General features: G+C 48.6%; 2 protein-coding genes across 2 annotated transcripts in view; both read right to left on the bottom strand.

Annotated features, from left to right (window-relative positions):
- The window catches only part of LOC144720578 (AP2-associated protein kinase 1-like), a 253435-nt gene that overhangs the window by 70964 nt on the left and 157389 nt on the right, over positions 1–25082 (bottom strand). The window lies entirely within an intron of this gene.
- LOC144720575 (bone morphogenetic protein 10-like) lies at positions 4364–11036 on the bottom strand. The gene is made up of 2 exons (XM_078597393.1): positions 10399–11036; positions 4364–8657 (listed from the first exon to the last, which is right to left on the bottom strand). Exons 1-2 carry the CDS (start codon positions 10790–10792, stop codon positions 7615–7617), a joined length of 1437 nt encoding a protein of 478 aa, XP_078453519.1. The 5' UTR covers positions 10793–11036; the 3' UTR covers positions 4364–7614.

The raw sequence follows: 25082 nt of genomic DNA, 5'->3' as shown, positions 1-25082 counted from the left end.
ATAGTCCAATTAGCGTCATGTCACGTTCTGTGGAGTACCGCCTCTTTTTGGGCGATTTCACTCCGGCTGAGAATCGCCCCGAGTGGTCCCATAGACTTACATTCAAAGATGTTTTTTTTCGAACGGGGGCGCTGCAATGCATTCTCTATGGCTTCCGGGAGGGCTCGCACAAACGTGCTTACGTCATCATACGTGCTTACGTCATCATACGTAAGCACGTTTCATCCAACAATATAAATTGTCGCCACCTAGTGGAATCTTTAATTAAAGAAACTTGAGTGGTTTGTTTTAATAGTGAGTATAGAAACAAACAAGATGTATTGTAAGAGTCACTTTATTTTTCATTAATATTAATGAAGTGAAGTTGCCTTTACATGCTTAAGCTGTTAATTTATCCATTGCATGGGTGGACCTTATCGTTATCAATCATCCAGACATTTGCCCCCCTGAGAGATTTTGCAGGAGCCGCCACTGCGGCTGGGTATGGTGCTGGCTATCCACCCTCTCATAGGTCCTTGCTAACAGCACTTGCCACAACAGTATTAAAGCCTATACGGGGAATCTTTGTTTTGGTGTGGAAAGCAGTGGGGCAGTGGTTCGTGTGCATCCGTTCTACGAACCCAGCCCACCTGAGTTCGATTGCCGGCCACGGCTAACATCGATATATTGTGAACGTAACAATTGTACGATACACATTCGGTGTCTTGAATGGAACCTACATGCACACGTGTACAGCCCTTGTATTAGTCCACTGCTGGATGAGGGCTGCCCCCAGTTCCGTGCAGGTCATAAGGGGGCTGTTTGACCAGACTCGATTCTCACTCGGGGCCAACACCAGTGACGATTGTCTGAACCGGTCATGGGTCTCACCTAGATTAACTCAGCCTCAAATGAGTACCTGGCGCGGCGTGTAAAACATCAGCGAGTGGGGAGACAAAGGTGGCCGGATGTGTTTCTGATCACAACACCGCCGTTTCGTGCGTCGTGCCCGCCTTATAGGTGCTCGCTAACAGAACTTCTGCCAACAAGCGAGTGAAAGGTGACGTGGGGGATCTCTGTTGCGTGTGTCTCTGTGCACTCCTCATCTGATGGCCTCGAGCGCATCTGACACGCAAATAACAATTTATTGTTGTCTCGCTCCTGGCCATTGCTGATTAATAATGCGATTGTAAATAGGAAATCATGTTTAATCTGTGAGATTCCTATGAATCGTAATTTTTTTTCACCATGTAAAGCAGTATCTCATTTCGTACTATAATGGAACAAGTGTGGGTTTTTTTCTGTTACTCTGTCCAGAATAAAAAAAAGTTTAAAGCCATTTTTGGAGCGTGTAGCATTTGCGAAGCATTCATATTCAATTAAATATTGATTTAAATGTATTTGTAAATGTCGGTAAACATGTTTATTTAAAATTATGGAGACATTACAGGCGGTCTCTCATTTACACAGTTTACGATTTACGACCAACATTTACGACGTTTATATAATGCCACCGTGGATCGATTTACGACGCACAAACTTCATTTACGACGCATATTCCACCATGATTCTGAACACATTTGAACAGCGATGTTTCTTCTGTGCAACGTAGTAGACAGTCAGTGAGTTTTTATTTTGTTTTCAAGAGGTCAAGTGAGTTAAGCGGAGAAAGAAAGAAGACGAGGTTATATAAAACATATTCCAAACTTTTCAAACAAAATTGTTTTGTTTCAATGTTGGTGTTTTTTTAATGTTCGGTACTGTACTGTACATGTTACACTTGTCCCGTGAATGATCGCACTTGGGACTGTTTTCTAACATGCATTAAGAATGGCTAATTCGGGTGGCGCAGGTGCAGACACCACTCGTGACTGACGTTATCTCTGGCCAGGAATTGAGATTCAGCCCCATTCTCAAGTGCAGTGAGTTGATGGTTTCAACCCAGTCACCAATTATTGTTTTAAACAAGCATCATAATCTTCTTGGTTCTTTCGGTAAAGTCACGTAGAATGGAAATAATAAAATAATAAAAATAAAACATAATAAAATAATTCTCACGACGTTTCGGCAGACCTGAGGACGGCTGCTTGCGTTGTGGCCGAAACGTCGTGATAATTATTTTATAATGTTTTATTTTTATTATTTTATTATTTCCATTCTACGTGACTTTACCGAAAGAACCAAGAAGATGAATCCCTGCAGTCACGAAAGCTTTAAATCGAAATTTAAGCATCATAATATTTTTGTTTAATTCAATTTAAGCACGAGAAATACAGTCACCACACTCGTTTTTCTTGATTGCCATGCGACGAACAGCCCTACAGCAGACGGTACGCGAGTCGGTGCTCTACCCAGTGTGGATTTGAGGCAATTGAATGGATCTCAAACCCAGTGATGCGATATTGCAGAACTACTTTTGGCTTCGGTTCGTGCCCCTCGATTATTGAATCGCATCGCCTCCCTGACTGCGTCGAAATTTCAACGTCGCTGGAAGCTGAGTTGCATGGAAACATTGATAAATATCCTGTACCAAAAAAAATATTCATGGAAATTGTTTGATTGGGCTATGTCTAATCTCACGTTTTGATTGGGTTATGTGTAATCTCACGTTTTGATTGGGCTATGTCTAACCTCACGTTTTGATTGGGCAATGTCTAATCTCACGTGTTGATTGGGCTATGTGTAATCTCACGTGTTGATTGGGCTATTTCTAATCTCACGTTTTGATTGGACTATGTTTAATCTCACGTTTTGATTGGGCTATGTCTAATCTCACGTGTTGATTGGGCTATGTGTAATCTCACGTGTTGATTGGGCTATTTCTAATCTCACGTTTTGATTGGACTATGTTTAATCTCACGTTTTGATTGGGCTATGTCTAATCTCACGTGTTGATTGGGCTATGTGTAATCTCACGTTTTGATTGGGTTATGTCTAATCTCACGTGTTGATTGGGCTATGTCTAACCTCACGTTTTGATTGGACTATGTCTAATCTCACGTGTTGATTGGGCTATGTCTAATCTCACGTTTTGATTGAGCTATGCGTAAGCTCAATTTTGATTGGTTTATGTCGAATGTCACGTTTTCCCTCTACCTTTAGCCAATTTGTTAAAATTTGTATTGCATTTTAAGCAAATTTCTGCACTGTCTCCACTTGCCCAATCTCGTCACCTTCCTTGCCAGTAAATATATTTCATTTTCTTATACGTTTAACATTCGCATTCTTAGCTGGATTCCAAAATGCGCGTTAATGTCTGGTAAAACAATAATGGAGATGATGCGCTTCACAAATGAACCATTCAAGACATTCTCTTGTATTCTAAATTAATTTACATTTCACGGAGGTCGTGCTTGCAAGGGAGGCAATGTCATATCACGCGTCTCCACGGACCTACATTTAACCTCCTCGTTCAATGGTGTATACCGACCAGTTCTACCTAACACTGGGGCAAAGTTACACTGGGTTCTGCGAGAGTCGGACATTCCTTCATATCGTGTCATGACGCAGATAGCACAGCTAGAATATAATCTGGAGGAGGGGAGAGAGAGAGAGGGAGAGGAAAAACATTGTTTGAAGAAATAAACCCACGTAGCGAGCTTTTATCAATTCGCCTTGTCAGTTGGGTCGCAGCAAATCGCCGGGTGCTCAACCTTTGGTTGGTGTGACACACAGCGGGTGGTGGATGTGCGTCAGCCGAGACATCCAGGGCCTTTTAGAAGCCGGGCCGCATAGCAGCCACTAATTGCGAGCTCCGTTCGGAAATACAACAGCAGTGGCAGCGAGAATTTTTTTTTTGTATATAAACTAGTTTTTTTTTTGCCTGACCCCCGGCAGTGCCGTGACGTCCTATAGGAGGAAATTGTCGAATTCCGCGGCCCGATAAGGCGACGGGGGGGAGGTCGATTCCTGCTTTCAGTCAGCCCTCGCAGGCAGGACGTAATCCCGCGCTATCACAACAAGACGCGCATTTCGGACGATTTGAAGAGTAAAGAATTCTCGTCTTTTTTTTTCACTGAACTGCAAATTTTTTTTTTGCTGCTATTTCTTTTTTGTTGTAGTTTATCACACTGGGACTCGGTGCGGTTGACGTGTTAGACACACGCATGTGGTGGCTTCTTATCAGTTAATGAGCTGCAGTTTCCGCCAGCAAGTTAAATATTTACACATTTACACGTGTTTCACCCGCTTCGTCTCGAACGTCGAAGGCGAGTGGCATGCTCGCTGCGAGCGAATTTTGAAGTGCTGTCCGCCCCCTGAGCAAGCTATACTTGCAAGCAAATCAACTGAGGTTGTGTGTGTGTGTGGTGTGTTTTTTAACGTAATAACAATAATGTACGGGTGCATGTGCATCATTGACGTATTAAACAGGCTTGACGGTCAATTTTCTTTTTGCATTGGTCTGGTTTTTATTGTTCCAATATGAATTTTTACAGATCGCCAAGAACGCCATCGGCAAAGGCTCTTTGGGGGGAGCGGGTAACGAGGGTGAAGTAGCGACAGGCATTGAAATAAATAGAAGTCACGGATTTCATAGTAGCGAAAGTTACGACAAACACGTGAATATATATATATAACTCTTGGCTTGTTTTGCATGTTTTAAAATTGTACAATACGTCACACGCATAGGCCAAAGCAACTTCGTAATACCGTCAAGCGCTTCAAATAATAATAATAATGATGATGATAATTATATCATGGAAACAATCTTACACACACACACTCGCGCGCGAGTTTTAAATAAGGTACGCGTTAATTGCATCTTAAACTTAAATTAACAATCTACTGTACACATTTACATTGTCCTGAGATAAAAAAAAAACCATACGGCTGGTCACATATATAGTATGCACACTTAGAAGGCGGCTGGTGAAGTTGTCACGGGATAGAAGCCGATGTTACGTTATCATCCAGCGGTGACGTTGGGTGTCTGGAGTATTTTGTGATCGATAAACTTTAAAGTTTAATATATATAAATAATATTTTGTATGGGGTGAAAAGAGTAGGCCTAGATATATATACAAAATACACGCGGTATTTGAAAGCGTACTCACATGTACATTCATAATTTATAGATAGCACTTTTTTTTAATAGCCGAGAAAATAAAAACAATTATACACATGAATCATGATAATTTACAGCCGTTTCTTTTGTCAATCCACTGCTGGATGAAGACCACCGTACGATGCCGTGTGCCGGTGGTCATGGGGCGGTTGTTTGACCATACTTCACCTCGCTGGTCAATGTGGGTTGGTGAAGAAGCGGGGTTGGGGAACCGATACTTGTTTCGATATTACTCACCGCTGGTGCTAGTGTGCTCGTCTTATCAGCCTATAGGGTTGGATAACCGTGTCCTTAATAAATCATTTGCGTCCGCAAAAACGTGTGTTTTGTAACGCAGTTTATGATTTGTACAAGAGCTTAAATACGTGATTATATATCTTGGACGTAACAAATCATATACATACATCTATAACTGTGTGTCAGTATCGTACCAATAAATTAATCTTCACATTGAAGCGCACGTAAATAGTGTTCCATTTTGCTATACGGCCATCGCCAACACCGCCATCATCATCGTCGTCGTCATCGGCAATGATCTATCCACAGCTGGATGAAGGCCTGCTTCATCCACGATGGAGACCTCCTTCATCCGGCAGTGTCGTCGCCATGCCTCGACTTGCTATGATGCCACGATCCGTCTCGCTCCCGCTCGCGGTGCATCTCATCGCTCCGTCGCTGCTGCTGCTACGGCCGCCTTCTCGGGCGTGGTTCTTCTCTTTCGCTGCCTTTCTGTCCCCGGTTTCTCGTCCGTCGGTCATCGTCCCCTGACCCTAGCCACGTGTCCTACCCAAGCGCACCCACCGCGTTGGCTTGGTCATGGAGGTCGGGAGTAGTGAAATCCAAACCCTTTTCAGATGTTACTCAACGCTGATGTTAGACGTGCCCAGGAATCGAACTTATTTTGCCAGTTCCATAGCGACACTGCGCTAGTCATTGCCAGTTTCGTAGAGCCACTGGGCTAACCATTGCACCACTGTTCCAAAGCGAACGCCGGTTATCCAGGCAGCGTATGGTTACATGTGATCTGTTCGACGCGCTGGCATGTCTAGAAGTTTCGAAACCATTCGATATGAAGTGTGCTCGACTTTTACGCATTCTACACAGACTATTGTGACGAGTCAACGAGAAAGAATGTTCGACAGTTCATCTTTGACTCTAAACTACGTTCGATAACAGCAGGGGCGGGGAACCTTTCTTCTGCCAAGGGCCATTTGGATATTTCTAACATCATTCGCGGGCCATACAAAATTATCAACTTAAAAATGAGCCTGTTATTTTTAGTCAAACATTTAATTTAATCACCCCTAATGTGATGGGCTGGAACTGCTTCTCTTAATTGGCGAGGCGTGTGATGTTAGCTGGTAGTGATGATGTTGCTACTCGCAACTGCTTTTCCAGGTTTGCTCCTAGATTTATTGAATTTCGAGTCCCGCCTGCGGTTGCCTTGGCATGGCCAGACCAAATGATTTCGCGGGCCTTATACGTTCCCCACCCCTGGATTACAGGGACAATTGCAATTTGAGACTCGACGATCAACGACGCCAAGACCCGATTACCAAATCATGCAGCTACGAGATTTAGAAGATGAAGAAATTAACTGAATTCAGCAGCTGGGAACTTCTGCTCGGACCTTTCATTAACGCTTTCAAACCTGAAGGTTAAATTTCGAGTATGTCGTTTGGTTGTCCGTCCGTGCGCAACGGGAGGAGGGCACGTTCGCTCTAGTAATGACAATTCAATTGGGAATTCAACTTCGGTATAAGGTGTCGTTGTTATGCGGGACTCACCCTTTTGAAATCAAGGCCACGTTGATCACAGAGTTGCGTTCGCGCTTTTCCACGCCAGATCCGCTCGCCATCTGAGCACCGTTATCTCTACGGCTGCCCTACGGCTGCCGCGAGCGATGTTGCTACTATCGCTAATTAAACATTTCCAAGGACCAACGGCGCGTTGGAGCGAGTGACAAAAACCCACGGCGTACGCGCCCCTCGTTTTCTTCTTCTCCGATTCACATTTGGATGCGCTCACTTTGAATTGCACGCGCACTCAAGCGGGACCGTCAATTTTTGCCCCGAATGTGATTTCGCGGCACGACCTGGGCCGGACCGTTGTTCGGCTGAAGCTCAAATTCTCTACGGAAACTAAACCGAGTGAGTGGTGGCTTTGCTTTGGCGCTGTCAACCACGCGCCCCCATTCCGTGCCTCGCACATCTGCTCGCGTAACACCGGTCCGCTTCGGGTGCACACAATTTAAACAGCAACAACAACAACAACAGCATAAGCAAAACTGTCCTCCGTGCGCAACAATCAGCAGAAGCCCCTTTAGTAAAGGGGGGACGCTCTGCAAATAACGCGCGGCACCGCTATCTCCAAATGTGCCCGCAGATTGTCTCTGCCAGAGGCACTGACGCCAAGCAGATGACCCAGGCACGAGACACCCCACTTATTTCACAACGCCTTGGCGCACGCTTACAGACACCTTACAGATGGCCAGCGGGCGAGATAGTCGCAGACAAACGCGCGCTCTCACTTCGACCATCAGGTAAACAGTGCACGTGGGCGGCTTAGCACTATCTGCAGCCGCATTCCGACACCACCATGCCCTCGTATTTATACTTGTACGTCACGACGCCCGCCTCGTCCCTGTACAGGATGGAGATGGAGTCAAGCTTCGTGGGCACGCAGCATGCCTTGGCCACCTTGTCCGGGTGCGCCAGGTGCATGAGCGTCTTCACGATGGCGTGCTTGGTGGGACTCAGGTGGTCGGTCAGCGGGAAGATGCACTGGCCCGTGCACTCGTACGCGTCGTAACCCGGCGGCGCGATAATCCAAGAGTCCCATCCGATCTCCTTGAAGCTCACGAAGAGCGGCGTGCGCTTGCAGTAGTTTCTCTTCGCGTGCCGCCGGTACCGCGACAGCGTCTCGTAGCTCAGGATGTTCTGGCGCACGTTCAGCACCTCCTCCACCACGTCGCCGAGCCCGTGGGCCGCCGCCTCGCCCGCGCCGAGGACCTCCTGCAGGAGGAGCGGCTCCTCGCGCTCGTGATCGATCATCTCGTCCAGCTCCGCCTGCCTCTGCGTAGCCCTGCCGCGACTCCGGTCGTCGGAGAAGACGACGAGCAGCGGCTCACCCGGCTGAGGCTCGGAGGCCGCCGCCGTCGGCCCGACGCCGTCGGAGCTTCTCCGGTACCTCGCCTCCTCCAGCGTCTCGATGTGCACCTCCAGCCGGTGCGTGCTCTTCCCCGTGCGGGCCCAGCGCTGCACGGCGCTCGTGATGTCGAAAGTCTCCCAGGCGCCGCCGCCGCCGCCAGCCGCGACGTCTTCATCGCCACCGCCGCCGCCGCGACCCACGACCGTGCGAGACGCGAGGAAGGAGAGGACCGTGCGGCCCGACACGGGGCTGCCTTCCTTCTCCTCCTCGTCGCACAGCTCGTAGACGGACACGCTCCTCTGCAGGGACTTGGCGTGCTCGGGCAGGAGGCGGTGGTCGCTGTCCAGCACGGAGCGCAGCTTCAACTCGGCCATGGTGACGAGCTCGTGCGGCGGGAGCGACACGTTAAAGAGCAGGGCGTGCTGCCTCACGGCGTCTTCCTCCGTTCGGAACGAGGACACATCTGGGACGGGCAGAGGGCAACGGGAGGCACGCGCGGGTGGTTGTGTGAGACGGGGCGCGTTTTGAGACTGGGAGCTGCCGTCGATTGAAGTGCACGCTGATTGTGGAGTTTTACCGTAAACACAGCGGTAATCTGTACGTTCAGTGAGATAAACAGTTATTGCTGCAGACTGAAGGCGATGTTTTAACGTAACGCTCGTGGTTCATTTTTGTGGGGGGGGGGGGGGTCAGATCATGTGAGTAAAATGTGTGTCGTACACCCTCCTCCACCCGTCAGGGCCAGCCAATTAATAAAGGTACCACGTGACAACTCTGCTAATTGTTTGACGTGCCTTGCCTTTATGTCGACAATGTTTGGCGAGGCTCACGACTTGTTTATTCACCATTTCGCTTCGGTGCAGTGTATCGCCCAATTAGCCAGGACGCAAGGCCCTTCTGGGTCAAAGGGTAATGCTTCATTATACTTCACCACTCTGGTCGGTGAAGGTGTTGACGAGATGTGGGGGAAGGGTGGCGGGGGGTTAGATCCCCTGATGTTAGCCGTGACTCGTAATCCAACTCACGTCGTTGGATTAATCATGCAGTGTTCGAGTCACTGGCGCCAGCTCTCCCCCAACATATATACACATAGATATATTGACCAACATAAACTGCTCATGCCACTCACGCTAGGCAAATACATTTCTACAATGTATACATGAAAAACAAATAAACTATAATTTCAACACGTATATGCTACCCGTCCGTCATTGCCAGCAGACGTCACGTGGTATTGTTATATTTATTATATCTTGTATGCAGGCCGTAGCGTACGCGTTGTGCGTTGTGCGTATTGTTTTATAGTCGCGAGCCAAAATGACGCCACTGCGAAACGTCAAGAGTCGAACGTTGACAGTGTCACGTTCTTGCTTCAATCGTCATATCGAGGCTCCGGTAAACTCCGTGGGTAAGCAAAGAAACACCAGGTTAGAGGGTGGTGGTGGTGGTGGTGGTGGAGTGTGCACGTGGGGTGCGTGAACGCTGAGCGCGCATCCACCCGCAAACAACGGCCCACCGCGCCTTCCCGGTCTTTCCATTCTGTTCCGTTCAACGAGAGAGATCGTTTTGGCAAACGTCGGGTCCACGTTGCCCGAGCGTAATTAGCTACGCGTGGCGCAATGTCCGACGAGCATCTACAGCGGCCCTGCGGTCGATCGACTCGCTGGACGAGTGTCTCCGCACGACGCTCCGCTCTCAAGGGTCGTCTGACCCAGAGCCCACAGCCGACGGTCAGTTGCGCTTCGGTGAAGGCCGGGAGCATAGACGGGGAAGCATGCTCGACAAGCCATGTATTTACCAAGCATGTCTAAACAATGCATATATACAGAGAAACCAAAACTAAATGCCAAACGGTTTTGGGTCTGGTCGCGTTTGGATGGCTGCATCGCAGGACCGTGTGGGATGACAACAGCTTGGGGAGGACTTAATCCCACAGTAGGGTGATATGGCGGCTGCTGCTGCTGATGGTGTCAACTCTATTAAAGTTGCAAAGATCACATGAGACTGTGGTTTTTACCCCCCACCCCCTCCTACATTTCATCCAATGTATTTAGGCATTTCATTAGGAATATTCAACTTCGAAGCCTGTCCCGACCCCCAACACGTAACAGCGTTTTGCGACGTTGAATCGATCCTTGCTGAATTTTGACCCCAAAACGCAAACCTCCTCCCCCCCCCCCCGACGCAACCTGAGGCTCACCCACCTTCGTTCTTGAAGCTGCGCACGATGTTCGACGAGGGCATGGACGATCTGTCGTTGGCGAATCTGTTGTACAGGTCGACCATGAACTGCGGCGGCGGCTCGGACGAGGAGGGCTCGTGGAGAGGAATACCGGAGAGATTGAGGCTCCTCAGGAACTCCTCCTTCATGCTCTCCACGATGGACGCTAGCCGCTCGTCACGCCGCGTCTCTCCGGACGGACGGGCAGCCACCCCCATCTCCTCCTCGTCGACGACGGTGGCGACACCTCGTCGCTCCGACTGCCACCTCTCGGTCGGTTCCTCGCCATTGGCCTCGGCCACGGGCTTGCAGGACACGGAGCATACGAGCAGGTTGAAGGTGTGGACGAGGAACAGCAGGGTTGAGGCTCTGCGCATGGTTCTCCCCTGCGGCCGAGCGACGGCTCTGCGCTCCGCCGGGGGCTGTTCTGTCTCCCCGTGTGTGCAACTCAGATCGCGCGCTCGGCCGCGGTATAACGGGAGGCTCGGCAGCGCACGAGTGCTCACTTATCTCCTGCTGATGAATTCTGTCGCGCTTATCTGCTGCTCCCGTCCCGTTTAATGAACTTATTGTAAACAGCTGACGCTAATGGAAGGAAGAAGCCACGATGGGCTGTTTTTATTTATTTATAAGAAATGTATATTTTTTTATTTTCGCTCGCCGCCACCACCACCCCCCCCCCCTCTGCCCTGCCCGCTCCCCACGACTCACTCACTCACTCACTGCTGTAACTGAGACTGTGTTGGCCAAGTATTCTCAGCGAGGCAATGATGATGATGATGATGTGCTCATCGTTGTGGCATTGTTTTATGACTTGCGCGGGGGGAGGTGACCGCCTTTGGCGAACGACGCGAAGTATAATATACCGGGAGGGCAAGCGGTCGTGTGAGACGGCGAGAGTGGGAGAGGTCACCAGCTCCACTCGCTTCGCAACGCGTAACGGGCACGCGGTGGTCGCCGTACGGGACGTCACTTTTATCTCCTTGCGCTGCGGTAGTGGGGGGCGGCTATGAAGGTAAAACGAGTGCAGCAGCAGCAGCAGCAGCAGGGTTACAGGCGCGAGAGGTCGGCGCGTGTTATCTGTTAACATTCTTCCGATGAGCCGTGTGGAAGCGTCTCATTGCGCAGACATTTGCGCCATTTCAACATTTTTGGCTTCCCGTGACCCAACGGATGTGAGAGTGTCGCCGGTGCTATTTTGCGAGGCAACAAAAAAGAAAGATCATCTCCCAACGCGTGCTTTAAGCTGCCAACCTTGGAAAATCGGCTCGTCAACCGAACTTGAACGTCTTGGACAATAGCGACGATGTCGCCAACTCGCTCGCAAGCGAACCGCGCGATGTTGTGCGTCGGGAGATGTGTCATTAGGCCTCCCATGAGATCCATTATCTCTTCCGCACGTGAGAGCGGACACATCATAGACACACTTGGCAACTGATTCATGACCTGCAGCTGTTGTTGTTTTTTTTTTATCCACTAATGTTCGTATGTGGAACTTCTTTCGCACCGTACGTTGCCAATCGTGCGTATCAGAGGTTAGCACGGATGGATGAATGCCTTCCCCAAACTATTTAGGAATTTGGGATTGTTTGTCGGTATACTTTACGACGTTAGTCGGTGCGGGATCAGGGAGTGGTAGCGGGGCCCAGGACACGTTCAGATATAAATTGAAGATGTCGACTGATGTTAGTCGTGTTGCTAGTCTGGGAATCGAACTTAGGAGACCGGGTTAAGAACGATGGAGTGCCACGGTGGCGAGATGTTAACTCCCTCGCCTGGTATACAGAAGGTCGTGGGTTCGATCCCGACCTTGACGCCTGCTGTATATTTGGAGTTTGCGTGTCTCTCTCGCCATGATTGCGTGGCATTTTCTCAGAGTCCTCCAGTTTTTCCCTCCCACATTTAGAATCAAGATTTGGCCGCTATAAAGTTCCACGTGATGATAAGCCACTTCTCGTTGGGCTCTCGTTTGTGACCAGGTCGCTTCTGAAAAAGAGTCATATAGGTCAGTTCGTCTTAACTGGTAGAATAAAAATAAAAGTTTAGTTTAGCTCATATATTACCGCACCACCCATTAGGATATTTAATTTTTTTTAAAACAAGGCAACCACGTACAATTTAGCTTGAATTGGCTTGTATAAGAAGTTAGGAATCGCTAAGAAAGATTCCACCGCAGATGGAACCCATTATCATCACGATCTACGAGCAGGAACCCGCTGAACTTGTTCGGTAATAAGTATAACCCGTAAAAACAAAGTTTTTCACTATAAATCCTTTATATGCGTGGCATCGAACTTAATGTAAAGGATTAAAAAAAATATATTCGCCTGTGGAGGACGCGGGGATCGATCACGCGACCTTTGGCATGGGAAGCGAGGGCGCTACCAACTGCGCTACTCCGCCACGGCCTGTGGAGGGGTTACGCTCTGGGCTCTTACACTGTGACGTTCAGCCAAAGCCATGAATGAGTTCTATTTGAATATATGTAAAATATTTTTTTTGCCTAAAAGTGTAAAATTTTGGGAATTTTTTTTCACGAACATTAATTGTCTCGCACAACGAGTCTGTGTGGAAAATGTCAGCTCGATTGGATCACGGGAAGTGGGTTAAAAAACGACCGAAAGATTTGCACGGTCGTAAGCAAGCAAGCAAGCACGCAAGCAAGCAAGCAAGCGAACTTAATATAAAGGATTTAAAAATACGGCGAATGTGTACAGGGGACTGATGATTGGATAATTTCATGTAGAAATCATGATTTTTGTCCGTAAATAAATGACCAAAATAAATTTCAATTATTCGCGATCGCATCTCAATCACAATAAACGTCATCCCATGACGCACAACGCAATCGCTTGTGCAGTAAACACTGGGAAGGAGCGTTCATCCTCCTGCACAAGACAAGACTCGTGCAAGAGGATGAAACTACACTTCGAGAGACGCACCGAGGGAGGCAGGCACGCTCTGCCCACTGCGACTGCGACTGAGCTCAATGGACGCGCGGCCTTTCTCTCTGTCCGTGGGAATGAATAGGGCACGGCGTGTGTGAGAACTTGTTTATTTATAATGAGTTACAACTTGATTCTTTTCGCTGTTCCGCAGTGGCAACCACGGATTTTCTGTTTGTGTGAAAGAACAGGACATAGAACCCGTCCAAACTTATAATTTCCCTGTATGTCCCCGTGCGTTACGGACAGACGCACGAACGTGCGTATCATTATCTTAAAAATAGACCAGCAAATTTCTGCCATTATTTCACGGGTCCTGCAGTCAGCTGACGACCCAAGCACCGACCGTATTGATTCCGATCTCGTCAGAAGCTAAGCACGCTTTGAGCCTGGGTTCGTACTTGGATTTGGAGACTACTGGGGAAGACCCAGGTGTTGTGCACGCTGGGGTTGCGAGATGCACACCGACTCATTGGCCTTAGTTCATCAGACCAAACCGTGGGGCAAAATGTCGTAGTGGATGCGTGCAATGGACGCACGAGGGTTTGAGCAGTGGAGGGCTCAGAGTTGTTATACCTCGTGTGTGAGAATCCACTCGGCAACCAGAACGGAACTGCCCGTGTCGTGGTTACGGCTAATTGAGTACGGCTTGGCTAAATGCGGAGTTACGATAAGCGCACGGTTTTGCACGAGTTATTAAAGTGAAGGTTATTATTGAAGTGAAGGCCACAACTCCTTTGCTTTTCATTTCATGACGATGCTCATGGTATAATAAACACCCATTTATAATCAGCATCAAACTGGTGGGGGTGTGTGTGTGTTTTTTTTGTGGGAATCAATTTTCTTTTATAACCACGTGGTTTATTCTTATTTTTTCCAGCCATCTCATTTGTGTTTTGTTGCTGCATTGCCTCTGCGGTTATAGGGGGGGGGGGGTGTGAGGTAGGGAGATTTGCACAACAGACTAAGACAGAAAACTTCGCTGCATAAGTCAAATATTTTATTTTTTTGGGGTGGGGGGTATACAAACTGGGAAGTCAGCTCGTGAGAAGTTGACTCCTTTACAAATCAGCCACAGAGTTACTGTGCAATCAGGTGACTTGACCATTACTCGTCATATTTGCAAACTGGGAAAAAAACGTAGCCTTATCATTGTCTTTATACACATCATGAAATATACATTTTTCATTTGCAAGATTTTTTTTTAATCAAGGTCAGCCCTATAAAATTTACTACTAATAATCTTTACAACCCTCCTGTCAATACGGTGCTGGCTGAAGGCCCCCTCACGCTGTGTCAGTCAAGAGGCCTTTCCAACTCTCTTACAAGAGGGGGCGGCTGGAGGTGGGGGAGGAGGTAAGTCTGGAAAGGGACAGTTTACAAAGATAAGCGTCAAATCTCTCACTCGTTAGGGGAGTCCAATATATAAAGAGCCTCGTAGAAGAAACGTTCAAGTGAGCATTGATGTCTTTAGAGTTCGTAAGGGGACGACCCGCTTCATTGTCAACGGAAGCTACATGGGTACGATTCCGTCTGGACTTTGCTATTTGTGCTCATTCTTTCGCCCCGCGGAGGAGGAAGCGGGCGTGGAATTGAAGTTGAGGCCTTCAGAACTAGTTGGGAGGTTTGATCACGGAGAATCATATCTGGCAAAAGTGGAATCAATCTCCCGGATGGTTTATTGGAATTGTGTAGCCTTGTGGGTAGCATGAGAGCGCGCGCAGAGCGTTTCCTCGATGGGATTGTTGTTTGCCTTTGATTTTGTCAAATCCTACTAGCTCCCTTTTCAAATTAATGAGCACCTCAAGAAACGCTTCAGGGCGTAATTCTAGATTTGAAGCTTTCGTGACTGCAAGGATTCATACTCTTAGGTTTTAATGGGTAAAGTCACGTAGGTAAAAAATAAAATTAATGGGACCCCACCTGATGACGGAGACTTGTGTTGCCTCCGAAACGTCGTGATTTATTATTTTATTTTATTTCCATTATTACTTTTATTAACTTTTTATTAAATTTTTTACCTTTCAGGGCGTCCCATATTTTCACTGTGGGTGGAGGGGGCGGGGGCGGTTCGACTCCGAGTTGACCGCCATGAACCCTTCCATTTCCCTCCCGATCTCTTCCCCGATCGACTTCCCCGTGAACGATCTCCTGTCCAGTGACCAGGTGGCGTGTACCATCGCCTCGGGTATCAAGGAGGGGGGAGTGGGAACTGGGTAAACACCGGGGCGTGATCGAACAGCTGCGAATCCACCTTTGTGACTGGACACAAGGAGGAGATTTGAGACCAAAGGGGAGAAAGAAAAGTATATTCTGGAGAGCGTTCAAAGTACCTTGGATATGCGGGTGTAATCCCGTTCCGAGGTGTTTTAGTATCAGACTATTTATACTGGAGGAATCCGATGCGCTATAAAGCACTTTTTCACAATATGTCCAGTTTCGGGCTCTCCGTGGGTTCTACCAGTTAATGTTGGGACATAATCTTCTGTGGTGAGGTGGGATCCGATCTGAGAGGGTGACTTATCTAGGATGGGAGGGGGGGGGTCCAGAACCAGGTTCCAATTCCCACCGGTAATTGTTTCACCGCTTCTCTACGCCTATCAATGATGCAATGTTAGAACACAGCCTTGAATTAATTGTAGGCGAGAGACGCAGAGGAACAAGGCAACGGGACGGAGACCACTTTCATTTCAAATGTTGAATGTCCTTCCCACCCCCGCACCTCCGATTTGCACGGTTGCGGAAAAAAAAACTACGTACGGTGCAAAAAAGGTTCAACATGCACACACATGCAATTCTTGTTCACTCACCGTCCCCACGTGTGTGAAGAGCGGACCCGTTTTAAAGCCAGGCTCTGTGGCTTAGCTGTCGAGTGTGCAGGCGGTGCAACTGCACAGGTGACCCACGTTGGGGCCCGCGGGGATGGGCTACATTGGACCGGTGGCCTTTCAATTTCATTCGTTGGGCCAGAGGGCCAATGCCAACCCACGCTATGCCACTGGCCCAAGCGGCATTTATTGTAGATTGGCCGTTACGTTACGAAGTGCAAGTTAAGTGACTTATCTTTAAATGCCCCGTACGTATTAATTAATAGAGGAAGTAATATAGATGGGGGGGGGGGGGGCGGGGGGTGATAGTAGTCGGATTCGTTTGAAAGCATATGTTGAAAGAGTGATGGGTTAATAACTGAAAGAGATGCCAGCCATACTAGGATCCGTTTATGTTGAAACAGCGACTGGGTCACCGAGGAGACGGGGGGAAAACATTCCTCGGGGAAAAATCCTGGGAATGTGACACCCCAGGGCGATGATAGGTGCCCGCTATAGTTTCTATTTTACAAGTGTCGCGAAATGTGTGACACATCCCTGGCTGGCGTGTTATGTCATCTGACGCTCGGTCGCGTGACCTCGTGTGTCTGCTCACAGGCACCGCAACGCGGTTGGTGGGGTAGGGTGGGTTGGGTTGGGGGGAATCATATAAAAAAGTGACCCCGTGAAATTTGACTGCGCGTTAAGGTGGCATGGCTAGACATATACAATACGATGTGGTGTTAACCGACATTGTTAATGTACATACTTGCACCTTGACAGCCGATGACCAAATCATCCGGAATGCACCCAATTTATCTCGTGAACGGCATTTGGAAACGACGGGAGGATCATCTCCTATTGGCCGAGTCGGCTACGTACGGCGCGAAAGAAGTTCAGCGTACATACTGTACATCTCCACATTGCCGGAGGGTCATGTACGATGGGGCCACGTGGTGGGCAGCCAAGGACAGTGTGGCAAATCATTCTGTTATACTGTACTTGTATGCTCCCACACGTTGGGGCGCTACGGTGGCGAGCTGTTAACTACCTCGCCTGGTATACAGGACGTCGTGGGTTCAATCTCGACCCTGATGCCTGTATATTTGGAGTTTGTATGTTCTCTCTCTCCCCGTGGTCGCGTGGATTTTTCTCCGGGTCCACCGGTTTTCCCCTCCACATTTAGAATCGACATCACGCGTTTGGAGTACTTGGCCGCAATACACTTCCACACGGTGACAAACCCACTTGGTTGAGTTGTCATTTGTGATGGCCATCTCGCTTCTGAAATAATAACTATATGGCAGCTCACTGGGGTCTTAGCTGGTAAAATAAAGAATCGTTTCATTTAGCTTTGCTTAACCCACCGTTCCCAATCAGCAACGACCGGCGTGGTGAAGTATGGTCAAACCAAAGGTATGTGTAACATAGCTGGTTTTGCATTCTGTGAGTGGAGTATTAGGAGCACACTTAGCAAAGTAAGTTCATTTATTTTACAATGTATGTTTAATTAATATGATTTGTATTTTATTCTCCGAGATTACGTACGATTGCTAAGTTAATATGTTTGTGTTTTTATTAAAACGCTCGGACACCTTTCCCCAAATATCCATCGCCAACGAATGCATTTTCGTCTGGTCAACATGGGGAGGGGTACCATGGTACTGGTACTGAAGTCTGGCAAAGCTCAAATGAGTACCCTGGTGCAGTGTAAAATCATCGTCACTAGGGAGACAAAGGCGGCCGGGCGTGGTGCTGTCCACTCGCTGGCAGCACTTGCTCCAACAGTCTGTACGGGGGATCTTTAATATTTGGGCGTGTGCGATGGATGTACGTACGTATGTGGAACTTCTTTCGCACCGTACGTAGCCAAACGTGCCAATCGGAGGTGCGGGGGGAGGAGCAGTTCCTAATTGTCATTCACGCTGACGCAATGAAAGCATCATTCGATGGCTGCAGTTTTGTTCAGAGGCAAATATCAGTCCTGAAATGACCTGTAAATTCATCAGCATTGATGCAAGCAAGCCCCGACTCTGCTGATGAAACACTGCGGGTCGAAACCGGTCCAGCGTTTGCTTGTCTTGAAACACTGCTGCTGAACACATGCGCTCCAAACACAGACGGCGCGGCGTGGGTTTGTGTGAGAAATAATTGTATTGTTTATTTGAAGAGACGGATACGTAAAACCGACTAATTGCCTGCGTATTTTCTTTGTTAATTGAAAAAAGAAACCGACAGATGACGCGTATGGCTATTCAAGCAAACCAGAGACCGATGCTCCTTTCTTTCATTTTATTCTTGCGCATGGCAATATTTTCAGGAGACGAATGCAATGTCGAGATCTGCGTGGCAAAGGAGGATTTTAGGAAAGAGTTCACGTGACTTTGCTACTCCTTCATTGCAAGGGCGCAGACGACAGTGGTTTACTACATGGTCCGTAGTTTGGGTTGCGTGACCACTATCGCACGACTTTGGCTCGTCTTTAATGTCCCATTCATGAAAGACATGTGCACAGCGACCCGCTGATGTTCTTGATGCGGTTGATAATTCCACCAGTGATAATTGTTTTTTTACCCTTCTATCTGGCAACAAAACTGATACCTTTTTTACAAGGAGTCATGTTTGCATAGACCACACTACCTGCAGTCATAATGCAAACAACAAACATAACTCTGATAATGCATGCACTGTTTGTTTGCATTATGACTGCAGGTATTGTGGTCTATGCAAACATGACTCCTTGTAAAAAAGGTGTCAGTTTTGTTGCCAGATAGAAGGGTAAAAAAACAATTATCATATTTGTTACTGGCAAATGAGGTTCCAATGGTGTAAATTCCACCAGTGTCATCGAGCAACTCCAAAACCATGGAGGTGCGATGTGTGGGTCTCGAGTGAGGTTTTTATTTATTCTGGAGGTCCGTGTTGTTTCGCTCTGTTCGCGAGCAGAGTTCTTCCGGATCTGGGTGAGATTCTAGGATGGTGACAGAAGTAGAGCTACCCCAGAAGGTAGGGGGGGGGGGGGTCGGGACGTGAGACACGATGTTGTCCACAAGCAGGCAATGGGACACTCCGAGAAGAAACTTGCTGTGTGTTGTGAGCGAGAGGGTCCAATGCTGAGCACCCAGAGGCGAAGCAATTGGTGCGCGAACTGCACCTAGGCTCACGGGCCAGAGAGGAAAATTGGACATGGGAGAGGGTGGGGGGGGGGCATCACTCCAACGATCAGTGGCGTGGCTACTATCGAGTGTGGAGGAGGTGCAGGCGAATGGGCTCTGGGTGGAAGCGGCTGTGAGGGCCGTGGTGGGATTGGACAAGGGTGCCGCATTTCATTCGTTGCACCAGGGCCCATACCGACGGCGCTAGGCTACGAAAATCCTCCGTCCCCAAACCACGCCGTGTTCCGCAGACGATTTGTAAGTACAATGGCCACCCCCACAGTTTGGTTTATCAAGATTTCTCCGATCTTACATTTACATGCAAGTTTCATCTCTAGCCCCGCCCACTGACCCTTGGGCTACACCCATCTCAAACCTTTATAACTCCCTGCCTTAGCAGCGCTCCCGACAGATATTTTCTCCTGCCTCAGCAGCTCACACCTGATGACGATTGCTTGTGTTGCGATCGAAACGTCGTGATATTCTTACTATTTTTATAATTTTTTTTATTTTATTTTTCTATCTACGTGGCTTTACCGACAGACCTAAAGAATATAATAAAAATTTCGACTTCAAATTTTTGTGACTGCAGGAATTCATATTCTTGGTTCTTTCGGTAAAGTCACGTAGAAGGGAAATAATAAAATAATAAAAAGAAAAAAAAATACTATTCTCTCTTTTATTATTTCCCTTCTACGTGACTTTACCGAAAGAACCAAGAAGATGAATCCCTGCAGTCACGAAAGCTTTAAATCGAAATAAAACAATAATAATAATTAAAATAAAAAAACCACGACGTTTCGATCGCAACACAAGCGGTCGTCATCATGACGACCGTTTGTGCGTGTCTCTCTCTCTGTATCATCATCATCATCACGGTGGCTAGGAGATGTTAACTACCTCGCCTGGTATGCAGGAAGTCGTGGGTCCGATCCCGATCCTGACGCCTGCTGCTGTATATTTGGAGTTTGCGTGTCTCTCTTTATCATCATCATCATCACGGTGGCTAGGAGATGTTAACTACCTCGCCTGGTGTGCAGGAGGTCGTGGGTTCGAGCCCGATCCTGACGCCTGCTGCTGTATATTTGGAGTTTGCGTGTCTCTCTCTCTCATCATAACCACGGTGGCTAGGAGATGTTAACTACCTCGCCTGGTATGCAGGAGGTCGTGGGTCCGATCCCGATCCTGACGCCTGCTGCTGCTGTAGATTTGGAGTTTGCGTGTATCTCTCCCCGTGGTCGCGTGGATTTTTTTCTCCGGGTCTTCCGGTTTTTTTCTCCACGTTTAGAATCAACACGCGTTCAGAGTATTAGGCTGCTATAAATGTCCACACGATAAGCTTCTGAAAAAGAGCTACAACGTTCAGCGGGGCTTTACCTGGTGAAAATCTAAAAAAAAAATAGTTTAGTTTGTGAAAGTTAAGTTCTAGTACCCTCCTCCTCCTCCTCATCCACCAAAACTCTCCACAACTCTCCCCCCCTCGAAAAAAACATCGCAGCCGTCACACGCGGTGGCACATCGTGCTCTCCTCTCGCTCGCACAGCACACAGCGCACAGCACACAGCACACAGCAAGGTGGAGAGATAAGATCGTGAGAACGCGGATGGCGCGCACGGGAAGAGCGCACGAGTCACCGCAGATGCGCCCCCACCCACCCACCCCTCCCCCCACCCCTCCCCCCACCACCCCCACCCCTCCCCCGTGAGAGCGCGCGCGCGACTCTCCCACCCTCCCCCACCGCCCCTCCCCTCCCCGCCCCGCCCCCCCCACAACTCCGCACGCGTCACGGACTTTGTGATGTCACGTCCACGCGCTGCGCCCGCAAGGCGGCCAGGCCCAAGTGCGGTGGGGAGGGCGATGGGGGGGGGGGGGCGCGAGGTGGGAGGGGGGTGGGGGTTGGAGGGGGGGTGGGGGTTGGAGGGGGTTGGAGGGGGGGTGGGGGTTGGAGGGGGTTGGAGGGATGAAGGACGCGATCGGGGTGGGGAGGGGGGGATGTCACAAAAGGTGCAAGTACAGGGTGCTCCGGATGTCTTGTGACCACCCCCCCCCCTCAATTAATTGACACCTTACTTGAAAAAATACGTTTTATAGAATTAAATGGGGGGATCTGGACCACCCTGCATGTTGTTGTATGTTGATCTTCTTTCGCAGCGTACGTAGCCCACCGTGCTCATCGGAGGTGCGGGGGGGGAACACAACAACAAACACAACACAACAACAAACAAAACACAACAACAAACACAACACAACAACAAGCAGCGGGGGGAGTGATGGGGCCGTGATGGGAGGGCCACCCCCCCCCCCTCCCTGTTCACTCGGCGTGTCAAATGATCGATCCGCCGTCACCTCCACTCGCTAGGAGCTCGCTAACACCCCACGGAGTAAATCGACGCGATTCGAAGGAGTGGCGATTGGATTCATAATCGATTATTTGTTAAAAAGCCGTGACTTTTATTTATTACGCAATTTTATTTAACCTGCGCCTGTTGTCCGCTTCTATATCTTTTTTTTCAAATCCTTTGACGTTTAATATCTTCGGATATGCTAAGTCGAACGCGCTGATATTGTGTAACGCAGACTCGTCGTGACAATCCAAGATTTCATTTAAAGAACCGGTCCAAGTCTCGCCGATCCTGGGACTTTTCGCGTGTTTTTTGTTTGTTACTTAATTTTGTATCTCTCTCACTCGGCATCTCAAGGATTTCTCTCGCGGCATCGCACGCCGAGAAGTGGCGACGGACACGGGTTCGCCTTCATCCAGCAGTGGATGGACAACAGATGAACCTCATTTGCGGGAACCCGAGGTCCCGAATAAAGGGAAGTCAAAATCGTAAATAATAAATTGATTTTTGGCGACTCCGTCCCCACCGCGCACATCAACGCCGCGACCCGCCTGGCGCGGATCATTCTGTTGTCAGAAGAAACAAAACTTTGAACTTTGATTAGCGCATCGTGTAGCGCTCGTCGAGAGGAATAGATCGCCGTGCCGTTCGCCTTCAACAGATATAAAATGACGTCGCAACGCAGTTTGTGCGAGAGCCGGGGGCTGATGGGACCCCGGGGTCCCGCCATGAGGTTCAGATGATGATGATGATCATCATCATCATGATCATCACGATGATGCTAAGATTCGCTAGCCAGGCGATTATATATGATTCGTCACTATTCGCTTCGATAATCAATATGCTGTTGTCTCGTGTTAACCGTGTGGTCTGTACGCCCATGCCAGTTTGTGTACACATTATCTCGATGGGACCTTTTTTGCGTCAGTATAAGAGTACGGACATTTAGAAGAGACGTTACCGTTTCTGACAATAAAACCGGTGGTTAATGATCGAGTCTGCACCCGCCACGCGTGATTTGTGGCAAAAAAAAAACATACGAACAAACATACTCCGATGATAGACAAGCAGAGCTTGGGCAATTGTTGACGCCGGGTCATCACATGACTGCTGCTGCAGCCTGCCCCCCCCCCCGTCCTCTCGTATTTCATTCCTAGCGCCTCTGAGTTCCCTTCCTCTCTACACCAGAGTGAGCGAATACTGCGTGGATGTTGTCGTGTAGTCAACCAATCCCACTGCGAATGTTTTACTTGCACAGTAAAGTAATTGTATTTTTTTTCATTTGCTATACAGCCAGAGAAGACGACAAATCGCTAACCTTAAACACCCAGTCGTTCATAAAAGTTGAAGGCGGTATAGTACTATAGTAATAGAGCAAGTGCAGAATCACTGAACCGGAATTGATAGCTTCGAAGCATTTAGCGCGGGGCCCTTGAAAGTGCGGCCCCCCCGTAGCTACTACACATGTGTAGTAACTACACATGTGTAGTAGTGTAGTGCAGCGCCTACACGTGCAGCTACTACACGTGCAGCTACTACACGTGTAGCTACTTTTGCTACGAGGATCATCACACAGCACACACAGCACAACACACCACACACACCACATACATAACACAACACACACACCACACCACACACACCACACACGCACCACACGCACCACACACACCACACATAGCATAACACACCACACACACCACACACATAACACAACACACTACACACCACAAACACACCATACACACCATTCAAACCAAACCACAACACACCACACACACTCCATACACCACACATTACGTAATGCGAACGCGTGCGCGGGCAGTATTTTCATTGCACATTCGCCCGTGCTCGCGCGGCCTGGGTCCGAGGGCCCCCCCGCCTCCCCCCGTGTAATTGCCATCCGGCTTTCTCTTCGCCGCGACCCCGCCCGTGTTTACTCTACGCTAGATTAACTCGCTAAATGAGATTATTAAGCGTGAGCCCCGCGGGCTCAAGCTGGTTGCCAGGGCCCCCCCCCCCCCCTTGTTTTTTTCTGGACAAAGTCGTGTTTATGTGCTCGGGTGCAGGTGTCTCTTGCCTCTCCTCCAACCCCGCCTCTCCTCCTCCGTCTCCCCACTCCTGCCCATTCATACGAGATGGTGCGTTCATAGATAATGGTGACGATGACGAGCAGCAGCAGCAGGCCCTTTCTCAAGACCTCCTCGCTGTCGATCATAGGGGGTTGTTTACCCATAACTCACCACGATGGTTAGTGCGAGTTGTGGGGAGGAGGGGGTGGGAAGTTGTTATATCACTCACCACTAAGTTTGAGTATCGAGCTTATTTTATTTGTAACACGGATGATCCCGTTAAGCCAGTTGCCCGGCTATAATTTTTTTTTTTACAATGGAAATCCGCGATTTCGTGAGCACAGCAGCAGCAACGACTGAACACTGAGAGCTCTCCAATGTGTATCCAGTTCCCGACGAAGCTCCCAGCACGCGGAGCGAAGCGTCGGACGTCGTACCGTAGAAATACGCGGTTGCAATCAGAAAACACATCGGAGGGATGCCAACTCTGATGGTTCTAGGGTACAGTATTCGTAGAATGCACGGTGGGTTTTCTTGCGGCACTCCGATATCCGCCCACGGGCCACTGATTCAAGGCCATGGCCAAAACGTCCCAATCAATGCAGGATCGTCCCGAAAAAAATTAACCCGTAAAAACAAAGTTTTTCACTATAAATCCTTTATATGCGTGGCGGCTAGAGTCCTCTCGTCCTCTGGCTTGAGATGGCTGCCACCTATGGGTCAGATGATTGCCTGCCACCATTAAGCAATTGGTAAATAAATATAAAAAAAAATTCCTAAAAAGTGAAAAATTTTGGAAACATTTTTTGCACAACGAGTCTGTGTGCAAAATGTCAGCTCGATTGGATCACGGGAAGTGGGTTAAAAACGACCGAAAGATTTGCACGGTCGTAAGCAAGCAAGCAAGCACGCAAGCACGCAAGCAAGCAAGCAAGTGAACTTAATATAAAGGATTTAAAAAGCCACGGAATTTATTCAAGATTTGCGGTATGGCGAGCTTCCTCGAGTGCCGTGGTTCTCAACCTTGTTTGGCTTACCGTACCCCCCTTGCCGAATTTAGTTTCAGCCGAGTACTGCCTTGCCTGACCCAACAAGGATTTAAACCAATTGTTCGTTTTGCGAGGCATCCCTGACTAGCCAGAGACTGCAAGCGAACGAAACAAACTTCTGCGAGCGTGATGCAACTTATTCGCGCTCGCTGATTACTCTTGTAAATCACATTGTTTGCAATCAATTACTTTAGAAAGGTCTTTTACATCGTTCTAGATCACCATGCAGATTTAAATGTTATCGTAGTTATTTCACATTGGCGCATTCGTTACGTGACTATTCACCAATGGCTCATG

The sequence above is a fragment of the Lampetra planeri genome, chromosome 9 (genome assembly GCF_965212315.1).
Source record: "Lampetra planeri chromosome 9, kcLamPlan1.2.h2, whole genome shotgun sequence".
Classification (NCBI taxonomy): domain Eukaryota; kingdom Metazoa; phylum Chordata; class Hyperoartia; order Petromyzontiformes; family Petromyzontidae; genus Lampetra; species Lampetra planeri.
Note: the sequence above shows the minus strand (reverse complement) of the source record. Positions and strands in the feature narration are given on the sequence as shown.